Genomic DNA, 26,876 nt, shown 5'->3' with positions numbered 1-26,876 from the left:
GATCTGCAGAGAAGAACAGGAGAAACTCCCCAAATATAGGTGTGCCAAGCTTGTACCGCCATATTCAAGAAGACTTGAGACTGTAATCGCTGCCAAAGTAGCTTCAACAAAGTACTGTGTAAAGGGTCTGAATACTTACAGTGCAGTGCCTTGCAAAAGTATCCCCTTGGCATTTCTACTATTTTGTTGCATTACAACCTAATTTAAATGGATTTTGTATTTGTATTTCATGTAATGGACATACACAAAATAGTCAAAATTGGTGAAGTGAAATGAAAAAAATTATGGACAAGTGGTGCGTTTGCTACGAAGCCCCTAAATTAGATCTGGTGCAACCAATTACCTTCAGAAGTAAAATAATTAATTAAATAAAGTAAATAAAGTGTCACATGATCTATCACATGATCTCAGATCTCTGAAAGGCCCCAGAGTCTGCAACACCACTAAGCAAGGGGCACCACCAAGCAAGTGGCACCATGAAGCCCAAGGAGCTCTCCAAACAGGTCAGGGACAAAGTTGTGGAGAAACACAGATCAGGGTTGGGTTATAAAAAATATCAGAGACTTTGAAGAGCTCCATTAAATCCATTATTAAAAATGGAAAGAATATGGCACCACTACAAACCTGCAAAGAGAGGGCCGCCCATCAAAACTCACGGACCAGGCAAGGAGGGTATTAATCAGAGAGGCAAGAAAGAGACCAAAGATAACCCTGAAGGAGATGCAAAGCTCCACAGCAGAGATTGGAGTATCTGTCCATAGGACCACTCCACAGAGCTGGGCTTTGGGAAAGAGTGGCCAGAAAAAAGCCATTGCTTAAAGAAAAAAATAAGCAAACTCGTTTGGTGTTTGCCAAAAGGCATGTGGGAAACTCCCCAAACATATGGAAGAAGGTACTCTGGTCAGATGAGACTAAAATGTTGCTTTTTGGACATTAATAAGGAAACCACTATGTCTGGCACAAACCCAACACCTCTCATCACCCCGAGAACAACATCCCCACAGTGAAGCATGGTGGTGGCAGCATCATGCTGTGGGGATGTTTTTCATTGGCAGGGACTGGGAAACTGGTCAAAATTGATGGAATGATGGATGGCGCAAAATACAGGGAAATTCTTGAGGGGAACCTGTTTCAGTCTTCCAGAGGTGTGAGACTGAGACGGAGGTTCACCTTCCAGCAGGTCAATGACCCTAAGCATACTGCTAAGGCAACACTCAAGTGGGAAAACATTTAAATGTCTTGAAATGGCCTAGTCAAAGCCCAGACCTCAATCCAATTGAGAATCTTTGGTATAACTTAAAGATTGCTGTACACCAACGGAACACATCCAACTTGAAGGATCTGGAGCAGTTTTGCCTTGAAGAATGGGCAATAATCCCAGTGGCTAGATTTGCCAAGTTTATAGAGACATACCCCAAGAGAATTACAGCTGTAATTGCTGCAAAAGGAGGCGCTACAAAGTATTGACTTTGGGGGGGAAATAATTATGCATGCTTAAGTTGAGTTTTGTCTTATTTCTTGTTTTAATTCCAGGTTGTAAGGCAACAAAATAGGAAAAATGCCAAGGGGGGTGAATACATTCGCATGCTACTTTATGTAAATGTGATATTTTTTGTATTTATATAAATAATAATAAAAACAGTTTTTTCTTTGTCAGTTATGTGTGTTGATGAGAAAAGCAAGAACAATTTAATCAATTTTAGGATAAGGCTGTAACGTAACAAAAGTGTAGAAAAGAGTCAGAATACTTTCAGAATGCACAGTATATGGTCAAAATCACCCTGTTTAAGGAACACACGCATTTAGGGAACATACCTGTACAATGCTGTACCATGAAATACAATGGCCCAACCAAAAAACAAACTGAAATAGAGGTGCTAGTTTCAGAGGTTAGGTACAACCAAAAGGTTTTATTTGGCTCGCTCAGTTTTGGCTTGACCAGTAAAAAATAAAAGTACTACGAGAGGACCATTAAGACTATTGAAGTTGCTTTAGCTATGGCAAATATACTTCAAATGAGTAGGCAACACTCACCAATAGGCCATCCATCCTCAACAGCTCCCTCCTGTAGGCGTGTAGGCAAACATCTCTGTTCTGCAGAATGAACAAGTCGTGCTATTGCTGTTCTGCAGAATTAATGAGTCGTGCTATTGCTGTTCTGCGGAATGAACGAGTCGTGCTATTGCTGTTCTGCAGAATGAATGAGTCGTGCTATTGCTGTTCTGCAGAATGAATGAGTTGTGCGCTCCACCTGATCACCTTTCCACCACATTCAGCGGCGTCTTTTGCGCATCACATCACATTAACCATAGTTGAACCCATTTTGGGATAGTGCTTTAATGGCAATGTGGGTGACATCTATTGCTCCTTTCGTATTTGGGAACCCATTGACAGCAAAGAAACCCCTCTTACATCAACCTGTTGTGCGATGGTGTATGGAAAGTGTACATAACAGTTTGTTTTGCTGATTATGCACATTGGCACATGGAGGTCTGTGAGATGCAGATCAGCGAACTCCAGCTGAAAAGTGCCCATTGCCAAAACCCGCCGCTGGATGGCACTTGGATGCGCACCGGAATGGTATGTGTTCGCCTTTTTTAAAGTAGGTCTAAATCCTTGCTAAAATCCTACAAGATTGGTTTTGGATCTGCTGGCCAACAAAAAAGTCTCACCTTTCTCTATAAACAAGCTCTCTGTGAAATGCGTTGTGTGACAAAGCCTTGAACAGAGCAAGATCAGTCTTCTCTCATTCGATTTACCATTCTGTCAGTGTTTTATAGTATTTCAACAATGGTTTCACTTTCACACATGCCTCTAATTTAACAAATGACTGTACTTTATTTGAATTATTATCTTAACTGATGTGGTCGAATTATATGGCAAGAAATGTTGCATGAATTCACAATGGAAATACAATAAAATAGAAAAATGATTGAATTATTACTCACAAATTCACACAATTTCTACACTCCCTTGAATGTTTTCTCATTTTGCTGCCTTAATTCAATCTAAAAAGGGGTTACATTTGATTTTGTCCTACAAATCAACACAACCTACTCCACATTTTCAAAGGGAAAAAAAGTGTTCCACAAAAATACCAGTATCATAATTGGATAAGTCTCCACCCTGCGAGGTAAAACTTGGTGGAAGCACCTCTGGCAGCCATTACAGCTGTGAATCATTTTCATTAAGATTCTACCAACTTTTAGGGCAACATACAGTGCCTTCAGAAAGTATTAACACCCCTTGACTTTTCCCAAATTTTGTTGTGTTACAGCGTGATTTAAAAAATTTATTAAATATAGATTTTTTTTAACGGACAATAGCCCATATTGTCAAAGTGGAATTATGTTTTTCGAAATGTTTACTAATTAATTAGAAACGAAAAGCTGAAATGTTTTGAGTCAATAAGTATTCAACCCCTTTGTTATGACAAGCCTAAATAAGTTCAGGAGTAAACATTTGATTAACAAGTCACATATAAGTTGCATTGACTTACTATGTGTGCCGTAATAGTATTTAACATAATTCTTGACTATCTCATCTCTGTACCCCACACATACAATTATCTCTAAGGTCCCTCAGTCGAGCCGTATATTTCAAACACAGATTCAACCACCAAAAACAGGAAGGTTTTCCAATTCTTCGCAAAGAAGGGCACCTATTGGTAGATGAGTAAAAATGTAAAAAAGAAGACGTTGAATATCCCTTTGAGCATGGTGAAGTTATTACTTACACTTTGGATGGTGTATCAATACACCCAGTCACTACAAAGATACAGGCGTCCTTCCTAACTCAGTTATAGGAGAGGAAGGAAACCGCTCTGGGATTTCACCATGAGGCCAATTGGGATTTTAAAACAGTTACAAAGTTTAATAGCTGTGATAGAAGAAAACTGAAGATGGATCAACAACATTGTAGTTACTCCACAATACTAACCTTATTGACAGAGTGAAAAGAAGAAAGCCTGTAGAGAATACAAATATTACAAGACATGCATCCTGTTTGCAACAAGGCACTAAAGTAAGGCTGCAAAAAACGTGGCAAAGCAATTCACTTTTAGTACTGAATACAAAGTGTTATGTTTGGGGGAAATTCAATACAGCATTTTACTGAGTGCAACTCTCCATATTTCAAGCATTTTGTTAGCTGCATCATGTTACGGGTATGCATTTAATCGTTAAGGACTGTGGAGTTTTTCAGGATAAAAAATAAATGGAATGGAGCTAAGCATAAGCATAATCCACCGGGAAAATCTGGTTCTGTCTGCTTTCCACCAGACACTGGGAGATGAATTCACCATTCAGCTGGACAATAACCTAAAACACCAAATATACACTGGAATTGCTTACTATGTTGTTTCTACTGAGCATACAGTATGTACAGTATGTATGTATAGAGCATAATGTATTTACAGTTTTATTCACATGTTTTCAAGTTCTCGTGACAAATCATGCTTTCCGATTATTGCATAGATTGTAATGGACACCTATGATGTTTGTAAAATACTTTTTGAAGGTTGTACTGATTATAATGAGCTAATATTAATCAATTTGCCAGCTATGTGTGGCGCCATGTTTGTTGACATTATACAATGCATTCTGGGTGTCACGTAAACGTCTATCAGACCAAAGATGTTGAAGGAATGGTTCACTCATTTTTCTAATAAACTTACGCTATTGAATGAAGGGAAGGGAATGATCGTATACGACACACCCCCTTCAACATGCATAATGCAAACAGACCAAACTTATCTTGTCTCCTTGTATTATCTTTGGTTGACGTGAAAAAATAAACATGGTGGTATGCACAAACTACCCATCATTGGAATCCTTTTGATTTCTAGAAAGTGTTTTACTCAATCCATTTTGATCAATGTTGATCTCACCAGTGATGCGATTACTTTTAATAGTAATTGCTATTAGCTAATTCATATTGTAGTTTTTGTCAGCCGAGAGTTCTATAAATATGACTGCTTGTGTTATGTCAATCTTTCCTCAGTTAGCGATAGGACTAATGTGCTCTACATTTTCCGGTTCGGATGATTGTGTATGCTGTCGCTACTTCTGTGAATGTCTGAACATTGCATCCAAAAATACCTTTGTAAGGACTGTGTTTGTGAAAAAACAGTGTGGCTAGCTCAAATGCTGGCTGTCGTGTCCATCAAAACTAGATGCTCTAAAAAAGCGTTCTAATCACACCGGTTTGAGCGTACGCTCCAGGGACCACTGTAGAATGAACACACCCATTTGTTGGTGCATGTGAAAACGTTCAATCCATTTTAATCCCAGTTTGTAACACAACAAAATGTGGAAAAGTTGAAGGGGTGTGAATACTTTCTGAAGGCACTGTTTTTGTCAAAATTGCTCATTAAAATGATTTTTGGTATTAGTATTTTTGGCCTGCTATTAGCCCATACAAACTCATTGGATAACATATTCACTACATGGAACCACAGATAGTCCACCCAAAAATATCAAAAGGAAGTTTGCTCTGAAGTGTCTCTCCTATATCTGAGAGATATAAGAAAGATCAGGAAACATTTATTTGTATTTAACTCCATATTTTTGCCATTAAACAGTCTCCATATATGCTATACTTCCAGACATGTTTTCAACTGGTAGCGGGACCTTCAGACGAGTTTTGTGAGGCCTGTGGGTGTTCGTGAGAGTCTCCCCCTTGCACAGAGGAGGTAGTCCAAACGGTATTAGTGGGTAGCCCAAGTGTAGTCCAAACGGTATTAGTGGGTAGCCCAAGCGTAGTCCAAACGGTATTAGTGGGTAGCCCAAACGTAGTCCAAACGGTATTAGTGGGTAGCCCAAACGTAGTCCAAACGGTATTAATTGGTAGCCCAAACGTAGTCCAAATGGTATTAGTGGGTAGCCCAAACGTAGTCCAAACGGTATTAGTGGGTAGCCCAAACGGTATTAGTGGATAGCCCAAACGTAGTCCAAACGGTATTAGTGGGTAGCCCAAACGTAGTCCAAACGGTATTAGTGGGTAGCCCAAACGGTATTAGTGGATAGCCCAAACGTAGCCCAAACGGTATTAGTGGGTAGCCCAAACGTAGTCCAAACGGTATTAGTGGGTAGCCCAAACGTAGTCCAAACGGTATTAGTGGGTAGCCCAAACGTAGTCCAAACGGTATTAGTGGGTAGCCCAAACGTAGTCCAAACGGTATTAGTGGGTAGCCCAAACGTAGTCCAAACGGTATTAGTGGGTAGCCCAAACGTAGTCCAAAAGGTATTAGTGGGTAGCCCAAACGTAGTCCAAGCGGTATTAGTGGGTAGCCCAAACGTAGTCCAAACGGTATTAGTGGGTAGCCCAAACGTAGTCCAAACGGTATTAGTGGGTAGCCCAAACGTAGTCCAAACGGTATTAGTGGGTAGCCCAAACGTAGTCCAAACGGTATTAGTGGGTAGCCCAAACGTAGTCCAAACGGTATTAGTGGGTAGCCCAAACGTAGTCCAAACGGTATTAGTGGGTAGCCCAAACGTAGTCCAAACGGTATTAGTGGGTAGCCCAAACGTAGTCCAAACGGTATTAGTGGGTAGCCCAAACGTAGTCCAAAAGGTATTAGTGGGTAGCCCAAACGTAGTCCAAACGGTATTAGTGGGTAGCCAAAGCGGTCCGGACGATACAGACAGAAGCTGTGTTAGACTTTCTGTAAGCACTGTATTTTTCCCCCAGTCACTAGACTACGCTTGACAAGCAGTTCCCTTATTCCACCACTTGGCACTGTGTGTACACATGGTCCTGGCTGTGTGTAAATGTACGCACCTTCTCAAGCAAACATTTACATGGATAAATCTCACACTTTGAGTGGAAATGATCTCACCCATGGTTTACGCACAGATTTGGGCCAATGCATGACTGAGAAATGAGGTCCCTGGTGTGCAGTCAGCTACTATTCTACCTTAAAAGATTAAACTGAAGCTGGGAATATTTACTTTTATTCTGTTTCAAAAAACGTCTTTTATCTTTTTTAACCAGTGATCCCTCTATGACTTGTCTCAGATGTAACAGCATGGGTTGGATATTCTATATTTTTGATAAAAGATTCATTGTTTCCGTTTGTTCATAAAAATCATGAATGATTCAGAAAGAGAGTTGTTCAAAGACTCTGAGAAATATCACCCGATACCCCAATTAGAAGACAATGGCTTGTGTGTGCATGCGTGCGGTGTGTGTGCGTGCATGCGTGTGTGTGTGTGTGTGCGCGTTTGTGTGTGTGTACATGTGTGTGTGTGTGTGTGTGGCCCATTAAATTGGGATTGTGTCGACTGGAATTTCCTGAATAAGTGTGAATAAAAATGAACCAACATTTTGGTTAGTTTCTCCGAAACTGAAATGTGATATTTTGTGAATGTAATTTCTTCTGAGTGAGATAACAACAGTTACTGGGGTAAAGCTCATTCCCTATATTGAGCACATCTGAAAAACCACTTCAAAATCTGCGACACACTTTCAAACCTAACACCGCCTATACTTTACATACAGTATATGTTACTAAATAAATAACCCAAAGCAATTAATGCTTCTTTAGGTAATTACACTATGGTGTTATTGCGTCGACCATGATAAATATAATGGGTACATCCCAAATGACACCCAATTCCCTATATAGTGCCATTATGGACACACTCTAATGACTGGCACTGCTGAGGGATATTAGAGTATAGTGGATCGATGTGCACGGGGGTGCATTAACTTGGCTTAATTGCTCTATGGTGGCCACTCCTTGGCTCCCATACACTGCCCACACTGCCCACACACATAAGTACACACACACACACACTGCCCATACATATACACACACAAACACACACACACACACAGAGCAAGAGAGAGAGAGAGAGAGAGAGAGACACACACACACAGAGACACACACACCGCCCTCATAGCCCATGTAACAGCTAATTGATTGTGTGAAGTAATAATACAGACCTTCCCAACCAAGCGACTCAAGGCATCCTTCACCTGCGAACAGACTTCGATTTTAACTGCAATGCGGCTGGGTCCTGGGGAAGAACAGGGAGCGTAGAGTTAACGGCAGTTAACTGTTAAAGGGCCCTTCAAGAAGCCTATTGTATTTGTTCACATGTGAAGACACTCCAATCCAACATCTTGTCTGCCTTCTAAATGGACATACCCCTGACTGAGTGGATGTGCGGGCCAGTCGGTCGGTGTTGATGTTTCAATTTCAAGCGGTGTGTGTTCTGTCTTTGTGAGCGCTGCCGTCTCTTTAATGTTTTTATAATGTGGTACATTTGGCAACACAGACAGAGCTAGCATATCCCCCTAAATGGAGTCAGAACCAGCGCCAGCCTTTCAAATCTGTTCAACAACAACTATTACTGAACAAAAATATAAACGCAACATGTAAAGACATTTTCCGTACGCACAAAAAGCTTACTTCTGTCAAATGTTGTGCACAAATTTGTTTACATCCCTGTTAGTGATCATTTCTCCTTTGTCAAGATAGTTCAGCCACCTGACAGGTGTGGCATATCAAGAACCTGATTAAACAGCATGATCATTACACAGGTGTACCTTGTGCTGGGGACAATAAAAGGTCACTCTAAAATGTTCAGTTTTGTCACGCAACACAATGCCACAGATGTGGAATTGGCATGCTGGCTGCAGGAATGTCTACCAGGGTCACGTTGGCATGAAGGGTCGGGAGGCAGATGCAGGAATGCGTAATCATTTAAAAAAATTAAGCCCAAATTACGGCGTGCCGTGTAAAGGCACGGGGACAAAGACCAAACAAACACGGAACAAAACACAGGGTAGAAACAAAAGAGCGAGGAGTACCTCGAATAAATAACACATGAGCACATATGATTAACCCACGGGACAAGACCTGTAATCATCTGCGCAATCCACAAGGGCACGAAAAAACAAAACACACAGCACAGGTACTCACACACCAACGGGTATTATAACAATAATCGTCAAAATCATGGAAACCAAAGGGCACATATATACAAATACTAATCAGAGGGAATAGGGGACAGGTGTGTGTGATGAAAGTTCCAGAAGGATCCGTGACAACCAGAGCTTTTGCCAGATAATTGAAGGTTAATTTCTCTACCATAAGCCACCTCCAATGTCATTTTAGAGAATTTGTCAGTACATCCAACTGGCCTCATAATCGCAGACTATGTGTAACCACGCCAGATCTCCACATCCGGCTTCTTCACCTGCGGGATCGTCTGAGACCAGCCACCTGGACAGCTGATGAAACTGAGTATTTCTGTCTGTAATAAAGCCCTTTTGTGGGGAAAAACTCATTCTAATTGAAAGTCCTGGCTCCCCAGTGCGTCGGCCTATGCCCTCCCACCCATAGCTGTGAACCTGCCCAGTGAAGTGAAATCCATAGATTAGGACCTAATGAACTGATTTCCTTATATGAACAGTAACAGTAAATTTGTTTCAATTGTTGCATGTTGCGTTTACATTTTTGTTCAGTATACATTTAGGGGAATAATGATCATTGTAGTAGTTATTACAATGCTGTGGTGGCCATTTGGGGGTGCAGTTTAAGCCTGACTGCATCTAATGTCAAGTGAACTTTAGTGCTCTTGCTGCCTCAGGCCTTGAGCTGGTGTTGTGCTCTCTGTATATATTAGAGCTACTATTTACAGTCTTATCACAGTTCATTCACACTACATACTGCACCCACACATCTGACACATGTAGCCTAGGACTTCAAGGTCAAACCGATCTTGGTGTGCGTGTGCGTGTGTGTGTGCGTGTGTGTGTGTATCAACATGCATGCTTGCATTTTTGTGCTTGCGTGGTGGTGTGATTCTCAAGTGACACGGTTATAAATGTCATGTTGTCAGTTGGCCTACAGAGGAAGAGAAGGTATCACTGACTCACTGACATCCTTCCTAAAACAAACAGGAGCACACTGATATTAGAACCCAAGGAGAGCTACAAAATGTATGACAAAAATGCAAACTGGCCAGCATCCAACATTAGTTATGACGACATCGCCAGGGATACAGTGTCTGTCTCCCATAAAGCATTTGTAGCATCGCCGGGTGCAACTCAACACCTATCGCTTGAGTTGTAAGTCGACAGATGCTCCTGAGGAATCTCCTCACCCTCTACTCCATCTCCCCCACTCCCTCCCTCTCGCTCACTCGCTCGCCCTCCCTCCTCAAACTCACATTTCCTCACCTTCCTTTCGCTTATACCTACCTCTTCAAATCCCCACACCCTTCTACTCTCCCTCTCTTCCCTCTCCTCATATCGCTTTCCCTGTGTTCTCCCTCTTTCCTCATATCTCCCCTTCACAACCTCATATTCTCCCAAAGCCTGTCTCTCTGGCCCCAAGGCACCCGCTGAAGGGATTACACACCTCCCTGTGCCAAGTCCAGTACAGACCAGCTCTGATTCTCTCAGCGTCCCAAATGGCACCTTATTTCCTACGTAGTGCACTACTTTTGCCCAGAGCCCTTAGGACCCTGGTCAAAAGGAGTATATTGCATATAGGACTAGGGTACCATTTGGGACGTATACTCCGTGTGAATAACCCACCCCATCATCTATGTTGAGGTTCAGCTTTTCTATTGCGGCCACCGTCATCTCAAAGGGCTTTCAAGACTTATTGAAATGATTTAGTTCAGATTTGTTGGCGCGATTCACATTGGTTGTCCATACTGGTGTGACGAACGGGGTCTGTTAGCCTGCTAAGCTAAAGCCTAACTTGAGGAGCTGACACAAGTCTTCAGGTCTAAGAAAAGGTTAGGCTACTAAATCATGCGAGCGCAGTTCACCGAATCACCTCCATTACACTGTCCATCGTTGGTAATTGATTGAGGTTGACGACAAGACACTGGCATCCATCTTATGTTTTTCCTTATAGATTGAGCAACCTTCCTTCATCACATCCAACCAAAACTCTATTTGACCTCTTTTACTCCCTGCCTCTCCTGTCTCTTTCTTCCTGACTCTTTCCTCTGTATCTTCTGCACACTGCTTCTCTCCTAGCCTCCTGACTGGCCCATCATTCTTCCTGTCTCTTTCCTCTGTATCTTCTGCACATTACTTCTCTCCTAGCCTCCTGACTGGCCCATCATTCTTCCTGTCTCTTTCCTCTGTATCTTCTGCACACTGCTTCTCTCCTAGCCTCCTGACTGGCCCATCATTCTTCCTGTCTCTTTCCTCTGTATCTTCTGCACACTACTTCTCTCCTAGCCTCCTGACTGGCCCATCATTCTTACTGTCTGTGTGTCTCTTGGTATTCCTCAGCCCTGCAGCATTCTGTCTTTTCTTGCATCAGAAGATGCTCGCGGCGCGAAATAGCGTTACATCATTGCAACGGAACGGCTGATCATGCGGAGTGAGAGAAGAGCCCAGCCGTCTTAATGTTTCAAATGCAGACTCCTATTTGATAAGGCTAAGGGAGGATCCCTGCAGGTGGACGACCCAGTAGCTCCTTTATTAAATAACTAATTAATTTCTGTCCCATGGGCGTCCAGCTCTCATTCTCCTCTCATTCCCTCTGTCAGGACCCATGGATGTCCTTGTCCATCTTGTTCTCTCTCTCTCTCTCTCTCTCTGGACAGTATCTCATTCCATTGCCACTCCATTTCCTACCCTTGGTCTTTCTGTCGCTCTTTACGCCTTTCATGTTCCCTTCATCCATTGTTCCCTTGTTCCCTTCATCCCTGTCAGTGTCATTTTTCGCTCTGCGTCTCCCTTGGAGAAAATGCTGAAACAGAGAAATGTAATAGTTGAAGGGAGGACGATGATTCTCTGCAATAGGTCTGTCATGTGATGTCCCACAGCAGGCCAGACAGCCGGTAACAGTCATGCCCCTACATACCCACACCTAATGCCAGGTGGAAAGGCTCAGCACAGCACAGCTAAACAAGTAAACAATGCATTGCTTTCAGTGGTTTGCTGAAACAGACTTCACCAGTATTTCACTGGATACGGATGATACAGTAAATAAACCAGGTGGCAAGAAAGAGCTAGTACTCCAAAATGTACACAAAAAAAAGAAAAATAAATGCTAACGTGTTTATTTAAACTGTGGTTGTTTCAAGCCTTCATAATCGTCCAACTTTTCATCCAGACCCACACTGTTCTGCAAAGATGACATTTGGAGATCCCATTACCTCTCATCTCACCCTGGACCAGCCGCACAGCCCTGACTTCTGCTTCTTCAAAAGCTGTCAGTTTCAAAGGGAATGAGATTTTGTCTGTTTTAGCTGAGCTTTTTTTTGTGACTTTTTCAAAGCTTCCCTCCGTCCCCGTCCCCTCTCTTTCGACTCCCTGGAATTCGGCTTCCTCTAAAACGTATTCAGTTTTATTCTCTCACTTTGTCTTCCTCAGAATAACTCTGTCTTTGTTATTCCTGGCATGGAAACGGGGAAATATATAAACATATTTGTGCTTTCTTCAGCCACAGGAAGTGGCTCTCGCTAGGAAGTGTGTTTTAAAGAGAAGGCCACCAGAAATGTAAAAACTAAATATGTGGGTTGGAAAAAGTTTGTTTCATATTACAACTTTGTTTAAGAGTAGGCCAAGTGTGAACATGTCAGTGTGTTCAACAAACTGGCCCGAGACAGACTGAAATCAAACACTCAAAGACCTTTACTGGAAATGACTTACAACTGAACTCATTACAGTTTGAAATCAAATCAAGCGTTATTTGTCACATGCTTCGCAAACAACAGGTGTAGACTAACAGTGAACTGCTTACTTACGGGCCCTTCCCAACAATACAGAGGGAAAAAAAGAGAAATAGCAGAGAAAAAGATCAAATAATAACACAAGCCATATTCTAAAATGTATTAAATAATTTTTTCCCCTCATCAATCTACACGCAATACCCCATAATGAAAAAGCTAAAAACAGATTTAAAATAAAAAAAATGTGCACATTTATTAAACATAAAAACCTGAAATACCAGCTCTTGACCTGTTCCACAACAGCCTGTCGATGTGCATTGTGTGCTTTGTTGGGGATAAACAACAAAAACACGCACCCCTTTAAACGAACCAACAAGGACCTTTTGATTTCCTCATTAACATGCTAGTCAGAACACATTTTATTGATACATCCATTTAAGTCAACCTCAACAAAAACCTTTCAAATGAACAGAAATGTAAATAAAAAGTCATTTTGAATCAAAGAAGCAGATAATTCCATCACCTTCCATAAAATCCCTTACAAAACCACGACGTGTCAAAATTTGTTATATTATTTTGCTCAAAAGGTTTTTGATGGTGTCTGGTGCCATGCCTGTTAATAACAGCTAGGGCATTGGGGTGAAAAACCCCCGTTCAACACTGATTTCCATACAACCTGTTTATGTATCTCACCACCCTTAGGCCCGCCTTTCTGCTTCCCGCTTCCCCCTAGCACCACCCCTCCACCCAGGGAAAGTCAGTGACCAGAAACCGTCCGGGCATTTCCTTGAGGTCCCCACACCAACCCATTTTTTCTTTCCAGACCCTTCAATATTAGCCCCCCAAAAATTGTATCACCGACCCACTGAGCTAAAGATGGACCAGCCTATCTGTTATTTTCCCGAGCTGCCCTACGGCCAGTCCGTTTCTGCCACCACCCTGGCTTCACCACTGAGCACCACAGTCATCCACCCCCGAGAGAGACCCAGACAACAAACAAGCACGCTGTGGGGTTAAGTCAAGCCTCTTGGTGGCTCTTGGCTGCATGGCCCTGAAAGGCAGAGAGAGGAGGATGATACATTTAGTCTAAGGAAGGTTGGAGAGCACACAAGTTTAGTGGAAGAAATGAAGAAAGGGGCTCCTTAAAAGGAGGGTACTGTATATACCTCTTCATGCAGTGAACGGAAGGCGGAAGGGATGCTCTCTTGGAAGGAAAGAAAGGAGAGAAAGAGTTTAAAAAAGATGAAAGTGCCTGAGCGCATTAGAATTGGACAGGGGAATTACATTCCCATGAGTGGTAGCAGAGGGAATAAGGGACAGGAGAAACAGAGGGAGAAATTATAGAGTGGTAAATGATAGTGGTAAATTGTAGAGAAGTACAGATGGGGAGGTGTTCCACATCAAAGTCATTGATTGGAAATATGTCACGATGACTCGACATCTAATCAAACTGCGTGATTAACCTCGTTTGAGAAATGCATGTCATTCCAGAAACAAAACTTTATCCGTTTTTGTTATTTTTTAAGTACAGCATCTGCTCCATAAATGGTCCCAATGAGGTAAGGTAAGAAGGTTTAATAGCAACAGTCACTGAGGTCCCCTACAGAGCAGAAAATCCCTCCTCATCACACCATGTCCCAGTACATTTATACATGGGAGCTCAGTGGCCCACACCACCACCACCCCCCCCCCCCCTCTATCCAATAGTAAACCTGTTTATTGCTCTCTTTATGTACAGTACAGTTGCACCGCAGCCCACATCACAGTCCCTATCTCTAGCCTTCAAAACCCACCTTTCCAAAGGTCAACACACACAATCCCCCCCATCCCTCCACCCAAACACACACACTTCAATAATATCACAGACATGGAAACAGCTGATGTGTGCAGTCCACTGGTACAGCCATAATCAGTAATACATATCTATATACGACAGGCTTTGGAGATTCCTGACGGGGTGCTGCTTGCGCCAGAGTGACCCAAGCCTCTATGTTCTGTGGTTAATTGATGCTGAGACCCTGTTTGGATTCTCTCCCCACAAATTAATATAGTCTGTGTCCCAAATGACACTCTTTTTCCTATATAGTGCACTACTTTTGACCACACCTACACTGTACACATATAAGATCTTAATTTGATCACTCTTTTGTTGCTGAGAATTCACATTTAAACACGTTATGTCAACAGTATTGCACTTTTCATGTAGTCTCATTTTTACCAGCTGTATACAGGAAATAGGCTGCCATTTTTTGGACAAACTCATATGAGCATAGCGCATAAGGTAGCCCACGGATATCAGATTTCAGTTACAGTTATGATCATGGACGTAAAAATAAGTCATGATTGTTCAGGATTTACCTTCAGTTTGGCTTTGCCTTGTGTCTGCTAAATATAGATTCATTAGGGACAGACAAAGAAAGGAATAAGATAACGAAGGTGGATATAAAGGGACGGATTAAGGAAGTTGGCTAATGGTTTTAATCCCCCCTGAGAAAGAATGGTAGATGAGAGAGACTTTGAGATAGGGATGGGCGTAAATTAGAAATTACAATTAGAAAAAAACCCTGAAAAATACCGTAAAGACCAATGTATCCAAATAAAATATAAAGATACCTTTGCAAAGTATTGTATTTTATTGAAATACATGTCTTTTGTATTAAAAAATACAGATATACATTTTCAACTAACCGGACGAACAGAAACAACATTCTCAGTAATGGTTACAGAAACTTCTTACTTGCTATGACTGTAATATGTTGTTGTTTATCTACCTTACTTAAATGCACTGTCACTCTGGATAAGAGTGGCTGCTAAATTACCAAAATGTATATATGTATACATTAAGTTAATTTAGCAGATAGTCTTATCACTCCATAGTGCCGTCAGACTTTTGATAACAATGTAGGGTGAAAGAGGGCCACAAAATATTTGAACTTCTATAAAGAAATGGTATAGAAAAGTATTTTGTCGTTTGAAAATTACAGCTTTTGAAAATATATTGTTACAAAGTACATTGGACTGTAGTTCGGCCCAGTGTAATAGAACGTACAAAATACTCAGAAGTAGTTCAAATACGTATTTCAAATACATGTAACAGAACTACTACCTATCTCTGCTTTGAGAATGGTTAAGTGTGAGAGACAGGGGACGTTGGCGGACGGAGGGCTTAGGAGATGAAGAGAGTGACAGAGAGAGAGAGAGAGAAAGAAAGAGAGAGAGATATAACACAGAAAGAGAGAGTTTGTGAGAAAGAGTGACATCAAAGGAGGATTTAAGGACAGAGCCCCCTGAGCGGGAGAAAATAAGGTAAGAAAATCAGATGGGTGGAGGGAAGGCAAGAAAGAGCTAGAGCAAAGAAAAAGGTGTCAGGTGGAATGGGTGCTGGAGACTGAGCAGGTGATTATTAATAGCAGGGGTTTGATTAGTTAAGTGTGGTTTAAAGGTAGCGATAGGGTTTCCATCTTTCCCTCCTAAAATAGGCGGAGGGGAGGAGTATAAAAAAGAAAGGAGTGGACCCTCGTCTCTTTATCAGACCTCCACCCTACCTCTCTGGCCCATTTCTCCATCTCCTCCATACAACTCCTCACCTTAACTCAGGTAAGGCTGCGTGCTTTGGTCAACAACCAGGATTGGGGTCAATTTCATTCAGCCAAATCAGGAAGTAAACATTGGGATTTCAGTTTACTTCCTGTATTGACTGAATTGAAATGGAATTGACCCCAACCCTAGTAATAACATGGAAGAGGTTTCATAAATTGGTCACCACAGTAGAGAATATCTATAATTCAATTTTAGGCAGTTTTGCAGTACACTTACTAACAACTACTTTGGGGGGAAAATGACAAAAAGTATACGCAAAGTTGTGAGGGTAAGCTCTTGTTTAAGTATGTAGGTAGTTACGTGTTGGAAAATAGCATGAGTAGGTGCAATTTGTGGTATTCGTTGTATAATGGGAATGGCTACTATATAAAGAATATGAACCAAATGACCAAACCTTTCAATAATGATGAAGAGGACATTAACTAAGTATGGTGCAAATTGCTGACACTGGGAAATTGTATTTATGAATATTTTTTTTTAACTAAGCTGCCTCTCGGGACCATAACCTTCCCTCATTATCATTTGGTATGTGATTACGTTGAGTCGTTGAGTATGATTAGTGCATTTGCATGATACTCATATCTCTATGTTAATGCATATTCATATAGTCAGTGAACTGTTTTAGTGGCTATAGCCCTTGTTAATTAAACAGAGACAAATAACAACTCAATAGGGCTCTGGTCAAAAGTAGTGCACTATATAGGGAATAGGGTGCCATTAGGGACATATTTAATGTGTTGTTTGTGTGTCATAATGAAATATGTACGACTTCAAGACTTCAGATGTTGATTTAAATGCTAATGGATAGCTTAAGCGATTTACACATTTCTATTTATTTAATAATATTATATTATTCTGTTTGTGTTTTTTGTAAATGTCTCGTGACGTGGTTTCATTATTGACATGTTTGGAATTTGCATGTAGATTATTGATTGTCCCATTGTCCAAAATTGAATTATGAGATGATGTGATTAGTTGATTAGACAAGATTACATTATCATGGCGGTACCTTTCTGTGCCAGCCAGGAGAGTCCCTACTACTACACAATGCCTATTGTTGTGGCTGCTCAGTCATTGAATTGTGGGTACTTTGGTATCCAGACCTGGGTTTGGATACTATTTTAAATATTTTTATCAGCCTACCTGGACAACCAGATGGGCAAGGTTTGCACTCGGACAGCTCTATTGGTTCCATTGCAACAGTCAAATTTAGTCAAGTACAGTTAAAGTATTTGAAACAAATTTTGAAAGTATTTTAACCCAGGTCTGATTGTTTAGTTGTACTGTGGTGGTACAGCAGGTAGGTAGCTCAGCAGTTATTTTCAGCACCAATGCCGTGAGATAAGATAGGGGACTTTGGTGTTATGTCCAAAGATGATCCCCCACAATCCATCTGGGTGTTGTTATTATGGCCGTGCCACTAGGACCACTGCTCTTTGTGTTTTGGTATTGTTAGCATGACAAGAGTCTGACTCCACTTTTTTATAATGAAATCAATGACTTGCTGAATCAATAGCATTTGTTCTGATGGACCGTGAATAGCAAACATTAGATTGGATACACTTAGCACAAGATAGCAGCCATAACTAAAGACACATCATTACCGTTGGAGCTACAGCATTGTATTGTAGCCACCCAGTTGACCTGTTCTCGACACACTTTCAGCTATTCATTTACAAGTTGGCTATTATTCTGAAACAAAATCCTCAAATGAAATGTTTCTGCTGTAAAGTATGCTAAAAACAAGCACAGTCCCCAATTTGTTGTGTTTAAAATCATTCTGATTCACTTACATAGTGAGTATTTACATGTCAAAACAACTGTAAGTAAGAGCTCTACGAGGTACAGTTGAAGTCGGAAGTTTACATACACTTAGGTTGGAGTCATTAAAACTCGTTTTTCAACAACTCCACAAATTTCTTGTTAGCAAACTATAGTTTTTCCAACGATTGTTTACAGACAGATTATTTCACTTATAATTCACTATATCACAATTCCAGTGGGTCAGAAGTTTACATACACTAAGTTGACTGTGCCTTTAAACAGCTTGGAAAATTCCAGAAAATGATGTCATGGCTTTAGAGGCTTCTGATAAGCTAATTGATATCATTTGAGTCAATTGGAGGTGTACCTGTGAATGTATTTCAAGGCCTACCTTCAAACTCAGTGCTTTACATCATGGTAAAATCTATAGAAATCAGCCAAGACCTCAGAGAAAAAATGGTAGACCTCCACAAGTCTGGTTCATCCTTGGGATCAATTTCCAAACAAATGTAGGTACCACGTTCATCTGTAAAAACAATAGTACGCAAGTATAAACACCATGGGACCACGGAGCCGTCATGGGGCGGCAGAGTAGCCTAGTGGTTAGAGCGTTGGACTAGTAACCGGAAGATTGCAAGTTCAAATCCCTGAGCTGACAAGGTACAAATCTGTTGTTCTGAACAGGCAGGTAACCCACTGTTCCTAGGCTATCATTGAAAATAAGAATTTGTTCTTAACTGACTTGCCTAGTAAAATAAAAAAAAATACCACTCAGGAAGGAGATGTGTTCTGTTTCCTACAGATGAATGTGAAAAGTGCAAATCAATCCCAAAACAACAGCAAAGGACCTTGTGAAGATGCTGGAGAAAACAGGTACAAAAGTATCTATATCCACAGTAAAACGAGTCCTATATTGACATAACCTGAAAGGCCACTCAGCAGGGAAGAAACCTCTGGACCGATGAAATAAAACTGTTTGGCCATAACGACCATCATTATGTTTGGAGGAAAAAGGGGGAGGCTTACAAGCCGAAGAATACCATCCCAACCGTGAAGCACAGGGGTGGCAGCATCGTGTTGTGGGGGTGCTTTTCTGCAGGTGCACTTCACAATATAGGTAGGAAAATTATGTGGATATATTGAAGCAACATCTCAAGACATCAGTCAGGAAGTTTAAACTTGGTCGCAAATGGGTCTTCCAAATGGACAATGACCTCAAGCATACTTCCAAAGTTCTGGCAAAATGGCTTAAGGAAAACAAAGTCAAGGTATTGGAGTGGCCATCACAAAGCCCTGACCTCAAGCCAATAGAACATTTGTGGGCATAACTGAAAACGCGTGTGCGTCAAGGAGGCCTACAAACCTGACTCAGTTACAACAGTCCTGTCAGGAGGAATGGGCCAAAATTCACCCAACGTATTTTGGGAAGCGTGTGGAAGGGTACCTGAAACGTTTGACCCAAGTTAAACAATTTAAAGGCAATGCTACCAAATACTAATTGAGTGTATGTAAACTTCTGACCCACTGGGAATGTGATGAAAGAAATTAAAGCGGAAATAAATCATTCTCTCTACTATTATTTTGACATTTCACATTCTTAAAATAAAGTGATGATCCTAACTGACTTTAGACAGAGAATTTTTACTAGGATTAAGTCAGGATTTGTGAAAAACTGAGTTTAAATGTATTTGGCTAAGGTGTATGTAAACTTCTGATTTCAACTGTATATGTGTCCCGACACACAATGTTGCAAAATATTATCTCACCAACAGCACACAGACATATATGCATGTACAATAACACACACAAACTCATCCCCACCCCATGGGAGCATGCACACACACACACACACACACACACACACACACACACACACACACACACACACACTCATAACCCCCCCGTGTGCACACCTAACCTATACCAAGCACAAAGATCAAATCTAAGTTCACACACGTCACAGACATATTAGCAAAGCCACACATTCATAGACACTCTCACTCACACACTGACACTACAAACGACCGAGTACAAACTTACACATGTTATAGTAAACTGAGATCGAGGGGGCTTAACTTAAGTGTCTCGGGTTTCTTGAGACGCAAGTGCATTCTCCCTTGATCCCCAGAACCCTTCTTCCAAACGCACACACACACACACACACCATGCAGCTGTTGTACTGAAGGCTAGGAGTCGGTCCATTCTCCTGAGGTGCGGTTGGATTTCCCTCACCTCTGGGTGAGAAGAAGGGCACAGCCGGCTCTCACGCAGGAAAAAAGGAGGGTTTCATATTTCTACTTTTCATTGGAGCCAATGGGTTAGCCAAATGGAGGAGTGTTAGAAAGGGGTTGGGTGGAAGAAAGCACTATATCTCACTAAGATGAGGCTGACTGTTGAGGCATTCGCATAGGACAAACTGTGGAAAGAAGCTAACTACTAAATAGGGTCTTGTAGGATCCTATAGAGAGCAATAGTAATGGCATCTTTTTTGTAGGCACTAACTCCCCCATGGCTCATTGGCCAAAGCCTATGGGGAAATGAATGGGGTGTTTGGAGGGGTTTTTGGATAAAATGCTAACTTAAAGTCTGTGGTAAACAGACTTAGGAGAATTTGTACTTTTTGTTCCATGAGATAATCTTCATCAGCTAATATCACTTTTTGTGAATTTTGAAGCATTTATGTAATCAAAACAATCATAAACCACATAAGCCTTATGGGAAAACCTGTGACCATGGTAACACATGCAAAATTATGATCTCATGGGAAATAAATGTGACAACGTGGGGATGGCATATTTCAACATGTGATACCATGAAACTACACGTGACAACATTTGAGCACGTGAAAACACAGGTGTCGGATGTCATTGAGAATATTTGACTTTAAAAGGCATTCAGTTTAAACAGTCATGGCCCCCTCCAAGTTTAGTCTAGTTCCCAGGACATCACCAACAACCTTTTAAGAACCTTGTGTCATGGTCCTCTGGATTACTTGGGACTAAACCTCAGTTGTGATTTTAACTCACAACTTCTTTGTTGGTAGGTACCTGAAGTTCCTCCAGCGCCACTGGGCCTGTGGACATAAAAGAGATTGGTCATACATACTGTATATTGCCAAGAATACATGTTTGCATTTTGCCTAAAAGTATACATGTATACAACAACTTCAAGGTGTTATTTCTATACAATGACAGTATGCTGCTGTATTCGGTTTTCAATTAGTGTGACCACAGTATAACCTCTTCATTGGTAGCCATCTGAAATGTCCAGCTACACCACCAGGTCTGTGAGCATAAAAGAGATAGGGCTACAGACTTATTGGCAATAATACATTCCTGCACTTTACTAAAACCTGCCCAAAAAAAAGTGTCAGTGCTCAACTTTAACATGTGTTGACAATACAACAGAACAGATTAACCGGAACAGCATTTACTTTCACAGGTGGCCAAAAAGAACTGAAAGCCATGCCTCCAGTATTCTGTATTCTGTATTCTGATCTGACATGCTGGATCATAGCTCAATAACCCAACACGTGTTCTGTCCACTATTTAGCCAGCTATGGGTTGCTTTTAACCCAGCATTTTTTGGAGTGGAGTAGCGATTGCACCTAGAAAGAATTACCATTATACTAGATTATCCACACAAGATATTGACCAGTACCCAGGGCCATATTAAGAAATCATTGGCCCCGGTGCCACAAGCTGTATATTTGGTGTGCTTGCTTGACAAAAAAGTTGGCCTTTCTGACTGTAGGCAACAAGTAACTGCCAAAATAACGGAAACACTTGCGTAAACGAGGGATTCAAATGATATGTTATGGTCTGGTGTGCATTTTACTGGCATGGTTTGTTTTAGGTCCACTTGTAGTCTTTATGCCAAGGCGCATTGAAGCTATTCCGACAGCTCGTAGCCAAACCATTCATAGATACTATGTTGGTGTGTCCTTTATTTTGGCAGTTACCTGTATGTGCTTGTGATAACATTTTATCCACAGTAATATTTTTGAAACTATTGTTCCTCTGTGGCTAAATTATGCTCTCTGGTGTATTTTGAGGATGGGCTCCTGTGGTTGAAAAAAACTGGGTCCCTTATGGCTTGGGCCCCTGCCCCTGACTCACACAATTGACCAGTCACATGTATCTCCTCCCTTGATCTAACGATTAGCAGGGTGGCACCAGGCAGCAGCAGGCTGTCTACACTCATTGAGAGTGGGCTCCTGAATCCTCCTGTGGTTGGCAGTTGCAGAATATTATATATATAATATATACTATGTATTTTTGGGGTAAGCCCCTGCATTTAGCCGGCCCTGCCAGTACCATGTGAATTCCTGTGTATCTCCGAAGGTACCTTATGTGTACCTTTGACCTTTTATTCTTGCCTATAAATCTGTGGCCACATACCTGGTTGTGTAGCCGGAAAAACCACATGATTTCACATGTGGAATATCACATGGAAAAATGTGAAGTGTTTCAAAAACACGGTTTCACATGATTTCACATGTGAAATGTTGTGTTTTTTCTGAAAGGGAAAGGCTTCATAATTCATAAAGGTCATTTTAACTAACTGATATTATCTTTTAGAACAAAACTTATAAGATCTCCTAAACCTGCGTTAACCTCAGACCTTATTTTCGGCGTTTATCCCAAAACCCCATTCTTTCCCTATTCATTTCCCCCATAGGAATTTCTGAACGAGCCAGAGGCAACGCATTTCAGTTTTTTAGGACTACAAGCTGGCGAGCTCTATTGTACTATATATGTCTAGCTGGGCCTTTTTGCTCACTCCAATGAGCCTTTGCTTCAGCTGTGTCTTAGGGAAATATCTTAGAGCACCCTACTTGGCCCTGCGGTCCTGACGTCCTGGAGTAGGGCCACCCCTCGGGGGCCATTGCAGACGTAAACTAATCCAAAAATAAACTATAAATTGCCCTCGCACGATATCATAGCATGGCCACCACACAGCAACCATACCTCAACTCACTAATCCATTCCTCAATAACCCCTTAGTCAACACCACTCACTCCCCAGCTCTCCTCTCTCCGGAGACAGATGGGCACTGGGGTAGGAAGGGTAAGGTGATACGTTTATAAGTAAGAAGCAATTGACTTCAGTGGCACACAGAGTTGGACACACTGCTCGCCTTTCAAAGTGTGAGACAGAAGGAGCCCCCGGCCCACACTACAGCTCAACACAGCTCCAACTCTGCGGTATGTCCAACGGCCTCCTAGCTCCACAGCTCTTGTTCTTGTTCTATGGTATGTCCGACACAGCACAAGGCACAGATCCTATGGCACTAACCTTGCTGAGTAGACGCCTGGAGACCAGCCATTTTTCTCTTATAATAACCCCAGCCCCCTCCCCAAAAACACACACACACACTAAATGGAGAACTGAGCAACTCCACCCCCCTCCAGTTTCTCCTCCTCCCTCCTCTCCCTCCTTTCTAATTTGTTCTCTCAATATCTCGCTCTCGCCCTGATTTCTTGCTCTAGTTCACAAGTCTCAGCAGTGTAATATGAGAATGTCTCTCTCTGTTCCCTTTGCTCTCATGTACCCTTGTGTTTAACTTGGTTCCCCCCTTTTCTCCCCCCCCCCCCCCCCCTCTTGACGTTCCAGTTGCAGAGATGGCGATGAACAGCATTCTCAACGCTGCCGATATCAAGAAAGCCCTAGATGCATTCGCAGGTGACCAAACACCTTTTACTCCATTTTATTTTCTTACATCATATTTAGGAACAGTTTCCCAGACATCCATTAAACCTAGTCCAGGACTAAGAAGCATTCTCAATGAAGATTCTCCATTGAAAGTTTTCCTGTTGTTGTCCAGGACTAGGCTTAATCTGTGTATGGGAAACCGTCCCACAATGTGTAAACAAGAAAATACTGAATAGAGGCAAAATAAATGGCTAATTATACTTAGTAAAAGGTCAAATAAATGTATTGTATTGCACGTTAGTGGCTAATATGTCTTCTCTATACTAAAGTGTTAATAGGAGGAGCTCCTTGGTCAAACATACACATTGTACGTGTCCCAAATGGCACCTTATTCCCTATAGTGCCCTCCTATATAGGAAGTAGGGTACCATTTGGGATCAACACATTTTTACATAATTATGTTACTGTAATAGCACATCATATCAGACATAATTATGATAGTGTAATAACTGGTATTGTGTAACACATCTGCCAGAAGATGCCAGCTAGTCCTGGTGTTGGCACAGTCCTCTAACCTATAGAATTGATATGACCACTGGCACAACAGAATCCACACACGCACATACACGATGATACAACGTTTGTCTGAGTGTAACAATAGTAATTTCTTAATGATTGTTTAGCATTAACGTTTAGCCTCTGGAGTGCTGTGTCCAGGCAGCCACCCATGCAGTTTTTTGTGTTTTGTGTGAGTGTGTGCGTGTGCAAGCATCCGTGCGTGCGTGCCTGTCTCAAATCAAAGTTTATTTGTCACGTGCGCCGAATACAACAGGTGTAGTAGACCTTACAGTGAAATTCTTACTTACAGGCTCTAACAAATTGTGCAAAAAATGTGTTCGGTGAACAGTAGGTAAGTAAAGAAATAAAATAACTGTAAAAAGACAGGCTATATACAGTAGCGAGGCTATAAAAGTAGCGAGGCTACATACAGACACCGGTTAGTCAGGCTGATTGAGGTAGTATGTACATGTAGATATGGATAAAAAGTGACTATGCATATATGATGGACAGAGAGTAGCAGTAGAGTAATAGAGGGGTTGGCGGGTGGCGGGACACAATGCAGATAGCCCGGTTAGTTAGCCAATGTGGGGAGCACTGGTTGGTTGGCCCAATTGAGGTAGTATGTACATGAATGTATAGTTAAAGTGACTATGCATATATGATAAACAGAGAGTAGCCGCAGTGTAAATAGTCCGGGTAGCCATTTGATTACCTGTTCAGGAGTCTTATGGCTTGGGGGTAAAAACTGTTGAGAAGCCTTTTTGGCACTCCGGTACCACTTGCCACCACCGGTACCACTTGCCATGCGGTCTGTCTGCGTGCATGCGTGCCTGTCGCGTGTGTGCATATGTATGTGTGTGCCTGCCTCCGTTTGTGTCTGTACTCTCTGTGTGTGTGTGTGTGTGTGTGTGCGCGCACATGCGTGTGTGTTCACTAAACTGTGTGTGTATTATGCCTTGCAGCGGCTGACTCGTTTGACCATAAGAAGTTCTTTGAGATGGTGGGTCTGAAGGCCAAGTCAGCTGAGGATGTGAAGAAAGCCTTTCTGGTGCTGGATGCTGATGCCAGCGGATTCATAGAGGAGGAGGAGCTCAAGTAAGAGACACACACAACCAGAAAGACACAGACAGAGAGACACACACACACACTGACACTTTGACTAACTACACCTTCATTTATTAAATAATATACAGTGCGTGGTGACTATCCAGTGACCACGCGGACATGCATCCACATCCCATATCCACAAACAAACACTCACGTTTAACTGTTTAGGCCGCAGAACATTCCTAGTTGTTGTACTGTCTCTATTCAAATCTCTCTGCCATCCTCCTGTTGTCCATAGGTTCGTACTGAAGGGATTTGCCTCAGACGGCAGGGACCTGACCGACAAAGAAACCAAAGCGTTCTTAAACGAAGCCGACAAGGACGGAGACGGCATGATCGGCATCGACGGTAAGTAAACTATTTCTCTGACCGACGGACACATATACTCACCTGTGTCATCATCGTGTCATCCGATTTTCCACAGACTCCACAGAGTGCTCTAACCTCTTGTCTATCCTTGTTCTCTTTCAGAGTTCGTTGCCCTGGTGCACGAGTAATAGACACATCCCTAAACCGACTAGCGCTCCACCACCCGGCCCCCGATATTCCCTCTCTCCCAGTCTGCAGCCCCCCACCCCCACCCCCACCTCATCCCTCCACCTGCCCTCACTGACACCCAGCTCTCTCCCACTCAAGCGCACTACTACTACTACTACTGCACTGGAGGAATGGGGTCGTGGCTCCCGCCCCCCACCCCGCTAACTTACCCCTCTCCACCACTCCCACCCACAACCTATTTATTTTTTCCTTTTTATACAAAACGTATGTGTTTCTGTTTATGTATAGTTTTCAGACCGCCTGGAAGGCCAATAACCTCAAGTTAAAATAATAGTGTAGATATTTCAAAATGAGAGAAAGTCATTTTACTTCACCCCCCTTTTACTCTGTCCCGCTTCCCCTCTCTTTATCTGTCCATCTCTATTTCAACTTTCTGGCACTGCTCCTTTCCTTTCCTCCCCTCTCTCCTTTGGTAATGAGCTGTTGTAAAAACACACCAAAAGATGAAGCTGTGAACGAACAAACTAAAATAAATTTTAAAAATGCCTCAAGAACAACTGACTCACTCTGAATGCTTCCTCTGTTTGTCTCCTTTTCTTCTCAGATTGGTATTGCTGAGTGATTAGTGCTTTTTGGAGGTCGGTTCAGTTTTGGTTTGATTACAAAAAAAGTAATCAAGGTTTTCGATTTCGGTTTCAATAGTATATTTAGCTTGTTACTGCAGTGGGCTAAATCAGAGTCACACAGTGTTGGTTAAACAAATCTACTTTGAAACAAAAGTATACCCCTCATTCACATGTTTATGGGCTTCAAAAAATAAGACACCTGTACCATGTCAGATATAGGAGTTGAAATGTGTTCAATTTTGAGTTTGCTTCCCAATATTACATCACAGACGATAGAAATATAGCAAAACCGTTTGACATAGATTTCTGGCAGCTTCTTAAAAAGGATGTTAATTAATTGTGAAATTATAAAAACTATTAATAACATTCCACCAATGAGGCCACTAGACGGGCAGTTTTTGTCCTTTGACTGC

General features: G+C 41.8%; 2 protein-coding genes across 3 annotated transcripts in view; one reads left to right on the top strand and one right to left on the bottom strand.

The window, feature by feature from the left end:
- The window catches only part of LOC109893191 (cytokine receptor common subunit beta), a 57,551-nt gene extending 49,585 nt beyond the window's left edge, over positions 1 to 7,966 (bottom strand). The window contains exon 1 of the mRNA XM_031827173.1: positions 7,948 to 7,966. The gene's annotated coding sequence lies outside the window, so the exon portion shown is untranslated. The remainder of the gene's footprint in view (positions 1 to 7,947) is intronic.
- The window catches only part of LOC109893192 (parvalbumin-7-like), a 43,513-nt gene extending 17,122 nt beyond the window's left edge, over positions 1 to 26,391 (top strand). Inside the window, exons 1-5 of one of the 2 annotated variants that reach the window (XM_020486287.2) lie at positions 16,124 to 16,250; positions 23,633 to 23,701; positions 25,195 to 25,327; positions 25,578 to 25,687; positions 25,811 to 26,391. In XM_020486287.2, coding sequence (XP_020341876.1) covers positions 23,641 to 23,701; positions 25,195 to 25,327; positions 25,578 to 25,687; positions 25,811 to 25,836 — 330 coding nt within the window. In that variant the 5' untranslated portion in view covers positions 16,124 to 16,250; positions 23,633 to 23,640 and the 3' untranslated portion in view covers positions 25,837 to 26,391. Of the gene's footprint in view, positions 1 to 16,123; positions 16,251 to 23,632; positions 23,702 to 25,194; positions 25,328 to 25,577; positions 25,688 to 25,810 lie in introns of those variants that run through there. The other variant, XM_020486289.2, reaches the window with a different exon arrangement.
- The last annotated feature ends 485 nt before the right edge of the window (positions 26,392 to 26,876 follow it).

This window comes from Oncorhynchus kisutch, linkage group LG6, assembly GCF_002021735.2.
Source record: "Oncorhynchus kisutch isolate 150728-3 linkage group LG6, Okis_V2, whole genome shotgun sequence".
Lineage (NCBI taxonomy): Eukaryota > Metazoa > Chordata > Actinopteri > Salmoniformes > Salmonidae > Oncorhynchus > Oncorhynchus kisutch.
This window is presented reverse-complemented; position numbering and strand designations above follow the sequence as displayed.